The 12274-nt window shown below is 37.4% G+C and overlaps 1 protein-coding gene across 4 annotated transcripts in view; it reads right to left on the bottom strand.

Moving 5' to 3' along the window:
- Window positions 1-12274, bottom strand: part of LOC128029229 (rho guanine nucleotide exchange factor 12) — a 48037-nt gene that overhangs the window by 21473 nt on the left and 14290 nt on the right. For 3 of the 4 annotated variants that reach the window (XM_052616873.1, XM_052616874.1, XM_052616872.1), the window contains exons 3-7: window positions 4437-4531; window positions 2243-2299; window positions 1287-1385; window positions 277-326; window positions 24-81 (exon numbers count right to left, since the gene is read on the bottom strand). In XM_052616873.1, the coding sequence (XP_052472833.1) occupies window positions 24-81; window positions 277-326; window positions 1287-1385; window positions 2243-2299; window positions 4437-4531 (359 nt within the window). The remainder of the gene's footprint in view (window positions 1-23; window positions 82-276; window positions 327-1286; window positions 1386-2242; window positions 2300-4436; window positions 4532-12274) is intronic. The other variant, XM_052616875.1, reaches the window with a different exon arrangement.

Consider the following 12274-nt stretch of genomic DNA (forward strand, 5'->3'; position numbering starts at 1 on the left):
AAAAAAAAATGGTTTATACTCACATTTAATCAATTTCACCACTTCAACATGGTTGGATTGCGTCACAAATGTCCCGTTCACCTAAAGCAGGGGACACAAACAATGATAAGGCAATATACATGCAAGTTCTCCTACAGAGGCTCAAACGTGAGGTCATTTTGTGACCAGCAGGTGGCAGAACAGACAGATGCTGAAACACAGAGGTGAAAAGAGGGGAGTAGTGGGCAGTGAGAAATACAGCTTCGTATAGTAGCCTTGCATCTGCAAACATCTCACCTTAATGATCCTGTCCCCTGTCTGAACACCTGCACGCATGGCAGCGCCATCTACCAAAATACATGAGAGGATTATGACGATTATGAATTGAAAGCATTTTCTGGTGCAGCTTGTGGTTGACGCAGTGCTACCATCTGGTTGCTAAGGATTCTGGGTGGGTTTTCAGCACATTGCTATGTGGTTTATGTGCTCCATTTACACCGCACACAAACTGGTTTTCACTGTCACTTTGCAAATGATGAAACCTCCATTTTGGGTATTCACACATGTACTGTCTCGTGTAAATGTGTTCACTCAATCACAATGTCACATAGTTAAAAACCTGAAAACTGAGCAATTATGCAAATGTGCATTATGTCCTGAACGATCCCCTTTCAGACTAAGATAAATAAAGTTTTGTAAAAATATTGGATATATTTTGGATACATTTTTGCTGTTCAGAATTTAAAAATGTATTCCAGTAACATGCACCTTTTTTTTGCCCCACTACAAATGTCTAAGCTTCTAAACTTTAGTCAGGGTAGATGCCATATTGAATTTTATGTCATTGAAAACTATTCTACATTATACAATTCTTTTATGAAATTTAAAAGTCCATTTTACAAAACTATTCCTTCATAATTTTCACAGCCCAGAACTCTCAAAAATGGTTTATGTGGTTATGTTTTTGTCTATTGAAAAGTTTATGGAAAGCTAAACAATTGTCAACAGCACAGTCCACTGAACAAACTGCCTCGTCTTCATTCCTGTCAAAATTAAAATATTTTGTTACCCTGACTTCAGTGTGTCTATATAATATAATGTTTAAATGTGTTCTAATGATACATACAATGTTTATTTAAAACTTTATTCAGTGTTCCCTGGTTCTCTTTTATGATGGTTTAAGGTGTCCATTTCTGTCTAGCAGCCGAGTCTATTAGCCTGGGAAGCAGAGAGTCTCGACAGACACTCACAGGAGCTGGTGTGGGCGGAGCCAGAAAGACAGATAGCGTGACTGACAGGCATCTTACCCTGTTTGACGAGCTGCACAAAAACAGGGTTGTCCCCACTGACGGTCAGCCCAAAGCCGTTTTCATCTTTCTGAATGATCACGCATCTCTGAACCAGCCCTTGAGGAAGGGAGAGAACAAGAGGAGAGAGAAAGTAAGTTATGAAGGGAGCAATGAAACTGATTTTACTGGATTGCCAATGTCTTTATTAAAGCATTCATCAGGACAGGCCCATCAAAGCAGATTACAGTTACAATGACTCCAATACCTGATCAAACTGAAAGGGTGAGTAAGTGCAGATAATCACAGACATACAGGACTTGGCACCATAAAAAAACTGCAGAGTTGTGAAATGAACACATCAATCTCGCATTCCGATTAAAATCCAAACCGCTTCGCAGAATAATGGAAAGATACAAGAAATGATGAGAGCAGTGGGGGCGAGGGTTATGACAGTCATCTAATGCTGCAGTGTGTGAGATGGGCCAACTTTCAAAACTGATAGTTCATCAGATCTGAAAACAAAAGCTGCAGTTCTCAGATGGCAGAAATGAGTATGACCTGCTCTGTCACACAGAGATGTCCTGTGTAATATACCTTCAACTCTTCAAGAAATATTGCGGTTTAAACATGACTTAAGTATTACCATCAGCGTGGATTACCAAACAGTTTTCCTGTAAACAGTGATTTACATAGTTATATCACATATATTCCTCAAAATTACAGGATCTAAATAATCATCACTGGATTTTTACAGTTATCGGTTATCGGTTTTAAACGGAGCATTCAGACTCTCTCAGTCTTTATCTTCTGAACCATTAGGAATATTACAGATATAGCCCAAAATGAACTCAGTGGAGATGCTGCACATTAATAAATGCTGATAAAAACACTCGAACTTCACATTGCTGGAGAAGAATCACCTGCACAAGAGTACAGACAGAACTAGAAACACAGCAACAGTACGATCATCTTACCAAAAGACTCAGGTCTCCTGTCAGCCACTACAAATCCACTCTTCTGCACCAACACGTCTGAGCCACACAACATCATGATACAACATGGGACACACACATATCACAGAGGACACAGAGAGAGGACTCAAATGAAAAAAATGAGCAATGGCACAAATACACACAGTGTGGCTGTTTTGGAATGGATGACTGTCTACTGAGGAGCAGTAAAATCCTCACTGGGAAAGTGTCTCCCCTAAAATGATTAACAAGATGTTCAGGTATTGAGGACCCCAGGTGTTAACCCAGAAATCAATGCCTGGCACAAATACAGATATAACCAATAAACAAAGTTTGGGATGAGAAGAGCTTTAATGAGATATAGTATTCTCAAAAACAGTTATGCAAGGATGTTGGTTTTTGCTTTCATCTTGAAATATACGGTCAATTATAGTTAATCAGGTAAACTGTGGACTTCTCACAAAAATGTAATCAGTGATACTGTTAAACAGAAAGTATAAGATTTAGAACAACAGTCTCCATTACGCAAGACTTTACAACTTTGGCCTGAAATGAATCACACAAAAGAGCCAGACTTCTCAGACACTCCTAACGAGATACTGTGAAGACATTAGGGTTGGGTGATATCAGTGTGTTCTCAAATTAACTTCCTGGAAATATAAGATTAAGCAACATTGTGAATAGTGCAGTAATTTTAATGTGATTTTTTCTTTACTATATTTTTGTTCGGCCTCTAGATATTTTTGCAATTTGAGGGCATAAGAATGTTAGGACAGAGATATTCAAACACAATCTATAATGTTTATGTTTGTAAGTTGGATCCATTTTCATGAATTGGTTCAAACTAGAGAGAAAGTAGACCAAGATAGAAGTTAGCATCATCCTGATTCCCTCAACAAAAACCCAATAGGATTTTTCCATTGTTTTTTGAATGTTGCAGAAAACTAAATGTGACCAACAAATATTTGGTTTATCATGATAATCTTCACAAATTAAGAACCTTTATAAATTGTACAGCCTAAAGACATTCACCAGAAAAAAAAAATGCTAAAGATTGCTGATGCATTTTATGTCCTAGAATAAAACTTGAAAATATTTTTGAGTGAAAATATATAATGAGTTTATCACTCATTTTTTATGTATTACAATGTTTTAGTAATAAATATATGCAGGAAAATACCTGATGTTATATTGTAATGTAATATTTTTGTAAATGTAAATAAAAATTGTTTGATATCTTGCATTTTTAGTAGGCATGTCCTGAGCCATCATACATATTTGAGCTTCTGTGTTCAGTGTATTTGATGAACACTTTTGTAACAATGGCTGCTTAGTCTAAATAAAATAAAAAATATTACTACAATTCAAACCAAACATACAATATCAAAAGAATAATAAAAAAAAAAATCATTTTTAGCTATATCACCCAACCCCAACACTAAACAAACACCACACTGTTTAAGATAGTTTAGTCATGCATCAGAAGAGGTGTGTCCAACACCAGAGAAATATCAGAAATAAACATGCATCATATCCTCCATTTAGGAGGATATTCTGTCTAATATGTGAAAGTGAGATATTTTTGTTAGGTCTAACCAATAAAACAAAACTATGCATTCTGAAAACTGCTCCAAAATAGCTCAGAAACCTTTGAAAAGATTTTTCTGATGAAATTCTGTCATCATCTCACTCAACAGGAGAATCTCCCCAATCCAAACCATGTGAATCATATTTTAATTGATACGATTATCACATTGCTCTCCACCATAAACCTCACATTAATGGCCATGCACAGGACTACTTTTCCTTCTTTACGCTCATCAGCGTGCTGAGAGGAAAAACAGAAGAGGCAAAACTCGAAAGAAAAACACACTGACAATGTCCTTCAACTGCCAAAACTGGGGCCAGGAACATGTGCATCGTTTATGGTCAGCAAGTATGAATCATGTCGCTGTGTAAAGCCATTCCACTGCAGTTAGTGGACGGGCACAGCCTTCCATCTGTGCTGTGTGTGGAGGAAACCGTTTCCATTTTAGAGTCTGCATAGACTGTGTGAGAGGAGCAGTGTGCTTCAATCCACAGCACACGCTCACATGAGCAGTCAGGACAGCCTTTAGTGTACAGCTAAACACTGCAATTCTGTATGAGTAGAGAAAGTTAAGTGTGAGTGTGTAAGAAACTCTCGGACAAAATGTACCTGTAGGGTCAAACTCGTGTGTAGAGGTACCAGGCAGCTTTTCGCTTTTTGGCCTCTTGTCGGGAAGGGGGTCTCTGCTGAGAATGCTACTGGTTCTGTAAACACACAGAGGAGAAATCAATGTACAAAATCAATGAAACACATTAACACACTGCAATGAGCACTCAACATAATACACAAGTGATTCTTTTATCTGGGAGGGTTGTGACACAAAAATGAGCTGCAGTCTAAATCAGGTCGAGTACACAAGGTAAAAAAAAAAAAAAAAAAAAAAAAGCTAAATAATGAAACCATCAACTAAAGATATAAGAAAATGCTTCTCTCATTTTTTTTTGTTTTTGACATTAAAGTACATTAAACCCAACAATATTTAACACAAATTAATTTGCTACTTCGCGAAAGTTAGTAAAACTAGTCAGATGTCAAAATGGAAAGGTTGTGTGACATTGCCCTGATCCCCAAAACCAAAATGAACAAAACTCTTCATGAACAAAACTTTGCAAGGTCCCTTAGTTCACTCTGCGGCCATATCGATAATGCCCCTTGGCAGCTATTTATAGTCATGCAACTACAGCTCCTGTTTTTTTGAATGGAGAAAGACCAAAAACAAATGTGCTTGTCAGATTTGTTTCATATTTCAAATAGGGCTGTGCTATATGGACAAAAAAAAAAAAAACTATCACGATTTTATCATCAATTTTGCGATTTTGAGTTTAATCACCGTTTTGACACACACAGACATGCTTTACAGTCATAAATGCATTCAGTATAAATTTGAAACATATTTCCTAAAGAAAACCAATGAGAGCTTTATCAAAAAGTCAAAATAATCACTTAGTAAAGATGTCAAACAAAATGTCTAGACATATGGCTAAAAATAATAAAAAAAATTAAATAAAACCCGTGTTCAGGGATTTATTAGTATTATTATTATTTTATTTTTTTTGCCATGCATTGGTCATAGAGCTCACTGTAGCGGTGCCTCAGGTGTTCTATGTTTTGCCCAATATATTTATTGCCCAAGGTTCACACGTCTGCAGTGCGTATACAGTAAGTTATGTGTACGTGGTTCAGAAACAGCAATGAGAGTGCATTATTGTAAGGCGAAAGCACATTAAAATCATGTGCGAGCGCGAATCTATCTGCTTGCATGCAGATTTTCTTTGCTCTGTTAACAAAACCAGATGCGCATGCTCAGATCATATTAAATCTTTTCGCACCTTTCTATTTATAACCTTTTCTGTTCTCATCTGTTGAGAACATCTCATCAGTCTGCTCTGTTCTGGCACTCCACTTAGGCACGTTGCATCCTGATTGGTTCAGTTAACATACTGCAGGAGGCCGGGGCCACGGAAAATTGTGCTATAAAGCGATTTAGAAATGGCGCACACTCAAATCGCGATTTTATTTTTATTTTGATTAATCGCACAACCCTAATTTAAATTTAGGAAATTATCTAATAAATCGCGATATCATATATTGTGCTTTTTTAGCTCAAATCACGCCATAAATAATCTTAAATATACATACATATAATATTAATAACCTCTCATTAAAATAATAAAATTCTTTATTACAATATTATAAAAGTAATTTTATATTAATTTTTATATCAATATTATTTATTATTATTTAAATTAATATTACAATATTAGCGTTTCAATATAAAATATTATTATTGTTGTTATTTTAACATTTATATTATTAAATAACACTTGTACAATAAACAATCTTGCAAGCTGTGTTGGGTCATCAATCACTCTCATCAATGAATAATATGCTTTTTATAATTCTTATAGTAAACTGTCTGTATAACATGAGCTAATTTAATTTCAGTGATTATGAATGTATCATGATGTCATCATAAAATTGTACTAACTGTATTTTTTGGATTAGCATTAGATTGACTACCCTGCTCTTTTGATATCAGCAACAGCATTAAATAAATCATATTGTCAACTGTTAATTCAGCCCTGTGCACTGACTGATGTACTCTTGCTGTGTGCAATCACTATTTGCTTAGTTAACTTCCTGCTAGGACAACAGATGTGCCCCACTGCGCTAATGTAGCCCTATTCATTACACACACATCAATTAAGAGGCTCCACATGAGTCCTGCTGGTTCTATATCACAAAGGCAAGCCTGCATACAGCAGTAGCTATGACACCAGGTCTACATTTACATTTAGTCATTTTGCAGATGCTTTTATCCAAAGCGTCTTACAATTGGGGGATACATGTAAGGTGAGGTGAGGTGGGGTTAATGTGTTAAACAGTGCCCTGCTTCCTGCTCACAGGCCGTGTGAGAAACCTCTGTTCTCTAGGCCAGTCAATGAGGGGACACATTGCTGAAGAAGCCCTTTGTAGACCTGTCTGACTGCGTCTACATGAGAGCCACTGTACTAACAGCACTCTGCCATTTCCTTGACCTGGGCTCACAAGCTTGACCCGTGAACCTCACAGGAACACCAAACTGACTGCAAATAATGTGCAAAATGAGAAACATCTCTGAGAAACAATCACTTCAGCATTTTAAGCGATGGAGGGTCAGCTAAACCTCACATTTTCCAATCAGCCTGACAGCTTGTCGATTTTGAACACATTCTACGGTCAGCCAAACGGCCGGTTCATTACAGGACAGTATCAGAGAGAGTTGACTGCACACCCTCACAGTGAAGTGTAAGATATTTGTAGTGTTGCTTTGAACTCAGGGAATAATCACACAAATGCTTAACTAACTTTTCTAAGATTGCTTCAGAGGTCAGCAAACTGTGAAATTAACACTGCAGCAAAGTAATAGAAAGGCCTCTGTGGGTTAAGCCCACCCTCTATGAGGCTGGTAGATTACGCAGGACAATTTGTCACTGCTTGTAAACTAGATAAATCTAATGAGAGAGCAGCTGTCAATCACTGACTTTTTCAATTAAAACTCAATTAATAAAATTAACCTCCCACTCCCAATAGGGCCCATGATTTGCACATTTACTCTAGTTTTTAATTTTATGTAATTCAATAGTAACAATGTCTTTTAAAATACAAAAAAGGCAACATTTATACGTTTATACGTATTACATGCTATAACTCAAGTCTTTTGAAGCAGATATCTTTGTGTTTACCAACAAAATTTAAGTCACCATTATTACCTGATAAGTTTCCCCTCAAATGAGCTGTTAACTGTAACGGTTCCAAATGGATCATTGAGTTCCAAACAAACCAGTTCAGTTTATTAACCGGACCAACAGTTTATTGAAAAGAACATTTCTAAATGAACAATTTGATCACTGAACTGGTTGGCAACAACAGGGATCCCGTCACCGTGGTTTTCGAATTATTAGCTCACTTTAGGGCAGGATTGTGAGTGAATAGTGACTTTCTGATGACTAGACTCTGAATACTGCAGAACTTGTAGGAGTTTTTGTAATTTTGCCAAAAAGCATTGTGTTAGATGTTGAATAGAAAATATAAACCTTCACATGAAAATTCTTCAAAATCTCTGAAAAAAATAAAAATAAAAAATATGCACGGTATAGAGAAATCTGTTACCTGTACAAAGGCTGCATTTATTTGATCAACAATACAGAAAAAAAACAGTGATATTGTGAAATACCACTGGGGAATTACAACTGTAAATAACTTTCTTTTTTCATAAATTTCAAAATGTAATTAATTCCTGTGATGCAAAGCTGAATTTCCAGCAGCCATTACTCCAGTCTTCAGTGTCATATTTTTCAAATACCATTCTAATATTCTGATTTGCTGATACAAATTTTTATTGATGAACAGAAAGTTAAAATAAATGGTATTTGTTTGAAATTGAAATCGATAAAAATGTCTTTACTGTAACTTTTGATCAAATTAATGAGTCCTTGCTGAATAACAAAAAAACTCAAATATCTTACTGATCCCAAACTTTTGAACAGCAGTGTACATACAGGAACTTCAGAAGAACATGAATTTGAGTAAATGACAATTGTTATTTCCAAATGAACTATCACTTTAAAATGAAGAGTCAAAACAATTGTATAGTTCTTGAGTCTTCAAGCAGGGGCCGTGGTGAAGCACACTGTTCTTGCTTGTATCAGAGCTCTCTGTAGTGACAGAATCCTTTTGAAAAGCAGTTTGAGGGAGCTGAATGGGCCATTTATGAAAGAGCCTGTAAAACGTTCCATGGTCCGCTCAAGCTAAAAACCTCCCGCATAAGACGAGGAATGGAAAAATAAATCCAAACAACGAAGCAGCCAATAATCCTTCATTTTGCATGTTATTCTCTCCCTAATGAATCATGCATGCTGATGGTAAACATAAGAATACTGCTATTTGTGCCCAGACCACAACAGTTACACAACAGTAATGCTTGTGAATGATTTTTTTTTTGTCTTCAACTGGCTGGTCTAGCCTTTCTTATAGAAGTTTCCACAATGCAAAAAAAAAAAAAAAAATTTGCAATTCACACTTTTTTTATCTGATTTTTGAGTTTACATCTTCGGTTTATATCTCACAATTCTATTTTTTTTTTATGTTTCCATTTTACACTTTTATTTTATTTTTAATCTCAAGAATCTAGCAGTCAACAGCACTGTCTGATGCAAAGGAGGCCATCTACACTCCTGGAGAAAGAGGGGGTGAGTTGGAAGGGTAAAGAACAGCAGAGGGGATTGGTAAGGTTGAGGGGGTGGGTTCTCCGCTCAATTGAGGTTTTGTGCAATAATGGAAAAACGTTTCACACAAAGCCAGAAAGGCCTAGATGAGGGACATCCCAATTACTTGACTCTGAAAGGCGTTTTTGTCAAAAACCACTTGAAGGAAAAGCAGGATACGGGTCTTTTGCTATGCCATTCCTTCTCTTCCACACTTTTATGGAAGTTCAGCATTCAGATTTCTTTAGTGCATGCATTATGTGTGTGCATGTGATGGTATTAAGCTTAGTTGCACTGGGCAGGCTGGCAGGAAGATAGATGGTGTGGAGAGTCGAAAGATGATTTAAGTGCTGGCTAGAGCACTGAAGGAAAAACAAGTGAGTGCTGGGCTGGCAGCAAGCGAGAAGGAGCAGTGACTTTGCAGAAGAAAGCACACTTGCTGTTTGTATCCAATGCGGCCCAGAAAACCTCTGTGCTCCAACTTATGACATCACCACTGTCCAGGATGGCCACATCACTCCAAATCTCAAAGGGGAAGTCGTGGCCTAGTGGTTAGAGAGTATGACTCCTAACCCTAAGGTTGTGGGTTCGAGTCTCAGGCTTGCAATACCACGATCAAGGCACTGAACCCCCAACTCCCCGGGCACCGCAGCATAAATGGCTGCCCACTGCTCCGGGTAGAGATGTTCCGATACCCTTTTTCTCTTCCCGATACCGATTCCGATACCTGGGCTCAGGGTATCGGCCGATACCGAGTACTGATCCGATACCTGGGTGTGTATCTGTATATACAGCTGTATATACTACTAGCCCTGTGTAAATTGCTAGAATTCTTTTTATGGTGTGCTTCAGACAGATCCCTCAATAAAACATGAACAAATACATGGTGAACTACTGTATTTATTACAGTATTTTTATTATCTAACATGAATTTGACAGTATTATTTATTTTCATATGCAAAAAAGAACTTGCATATGCATATGCAGCCAAAAATCTAACACCGCAAACTAAAAAAGGTATTTAAGTTTTACAATATAACTGTATAAAAAAACTGCAACAAATAAGTCTAGGAATATAAAAAAAAGATCTATTAATCAGATAATCTCTTTACAACAAAACAAGTAAAAAACAAGCAACCATCTAGGCATAATTATTATTATTATAGAGACGTATTATTATTACTGTAGGCTACAACAGTAGCTTTATATATTGTCAATTTACTCATGTAAACCAAACATTTATTTTAATGGGCTGCCATGAAGATCTTTGAGTGTCTGTGTTTATGATATGACAGTATTCTCAAATGAAACGGTAAATTCTCATGAAGTGACGGTTTATGCGTTCGTGTCCTCATGACACACAGCAGAGACTACAAAACAGCGAGCTCTCGCGCATCTGTGCCAGTCACCCACAGAGATGTAGATTTTGCGGGAGTAATATTTAAATAGTATTTTGCAGTTTAATATTCACAGACACTAGTATATATTCGGCTACTGTCTGGAGCCCTGCGCTTTGACTTACACGGAAGCGACTGAACGCAGCTGCCGGTACTGAATATACTCGAGAGTCTGTAACTACCGGTACTACAGAGACATACTGCTAACCACTGATCTATAATATAGTAGCGGCTTCACTGTCTTTTGGCAGTTTAGAATGTGATGAGTGATCCAGTCATATATAGATAAGGGCTGCTAACGCGTTTTCATTTCTTCTTCGCTGCTCTAAACAGGGGTTGCTTGTGGCAACACAGCACAACTTCCTGTGTTTTCAATGCATTTTGAGCAGCGAAGAAGAACCGTGCAGCGGTTAGGCAAAGCTTGCGGTCATAACTAGGTCTTTTTTAAGAAAATGGTATCGGATCGGTATATGGGTTCATGTACTCGCCGATGCCGATGCCAGAATTTGTTGTGGTATCGGAGATATTTCCGATACTAGTATCGGAATCGGAACAACTCTAGCTCCGGGTGTGTGTGTGTGTTCACTGCTGTGTGTGTGTGCACTTGGGTTAAATGCAGAGCACGAATTCTGAGTATGGGTCAGCATACTTGCCTGTTCACTATCTTACCAAACACCACAGGACTAGGACTAACAACATAGCCTTGTAATGACGTGAAGGAATGTGTGGATTCAATACATGTAAAAAAAAAAATATATAATTTTGATTTAATTATTAAGTATACAAATTGTGATACAAATTAACAACATCTTAAGTTAACATATATTGTCATTTATATCATGCTGTCCATAGACATAGAATAAAAATAAATAAAAATAAACCCTACAAGATAACCTAAGAAAATATAATTTTTCTAACAAATAAAATCACATAGATGCACAGAGTAACCCAGTAAATGTACACTACAGCCTTTCACTTCTTCAAATATCAAATGAGGAACTTGCTGTTAAACTATAAGGACAAAACCATCAGCTCCAAGAGACAAGGTCTCATTTGCAGATCCCAGACTTTGGCTCCATGAGTCAGTGGAAATAAGTGAAGCAGACGTGAACAGAAAAATAAACAATGTAGATGTCTCTTCACAGAAAAACAATCAAGTCATTTAATACATAAAACCTGCATGAATTGCCATTATAAACCAAAATGAATAAGCAAATCCTGGAAAGCATCTAGGCACAAATGCTTTACGGACAGATAGGAGAGCAGAATCTTAATGGCCCCAAGTGCACCAACTGGCTCTAACAAGAGTCAACATTTGCTCCAAACATCAGCTGTTAAAACCCATTAAACAGTGCTGACTGAATAATGACATGATCAAACAAGAGCAAAGTGAGAATGTGTGCATTTATGAGAGTGCACAAACACAGATACAGTCTACATAATAATGGGAAGCCAGAGCAAAAGAGAACAGAAATGAAAAGGTAAGTGGATGTGGAATTGGCATTTGGGGTAATGTCAGATGACACAGGTCGAGCTGGGCATCTGAAACAAGCAGAGACCTCCCCCAAGTGACATCACAGTGAGGAACGGTGTGGGTGGGGCGGGGGGTTTTTGTAGGTTGGGGGATTGGGGGAGTGCTGAGCAGCAGCAGAAGCGGCCTGGGGAGATTTTCCTTTTCTGCTCCAATAAACTCAATCACCCGTCCTGACAGGGCTGGAGGATGTGCATTTCTTCACGCTAGATTGTCTGTTTAAATTCTTTGATATTGCAGCAGGAGGTGGGAAAGCAGAGAGTAAACCATGTT

The sequence above is a fragment of the Carassius gibelio genome, chromosome A15, assembly GCF_023724105.1.
Source record: "Carassius gibelio isolate Cgi1373 ecotype wild population from Czech Republic chromosome A15, carGib1.2-hapl.c, whole genome shotgun sequence".
NCBI classification, from domain to species: Eukaryota; Metazoa; Chordata; class Actinopteri; order Cypriniformes; family Cyprinidae; genus Carassius; species Carassius gibelio.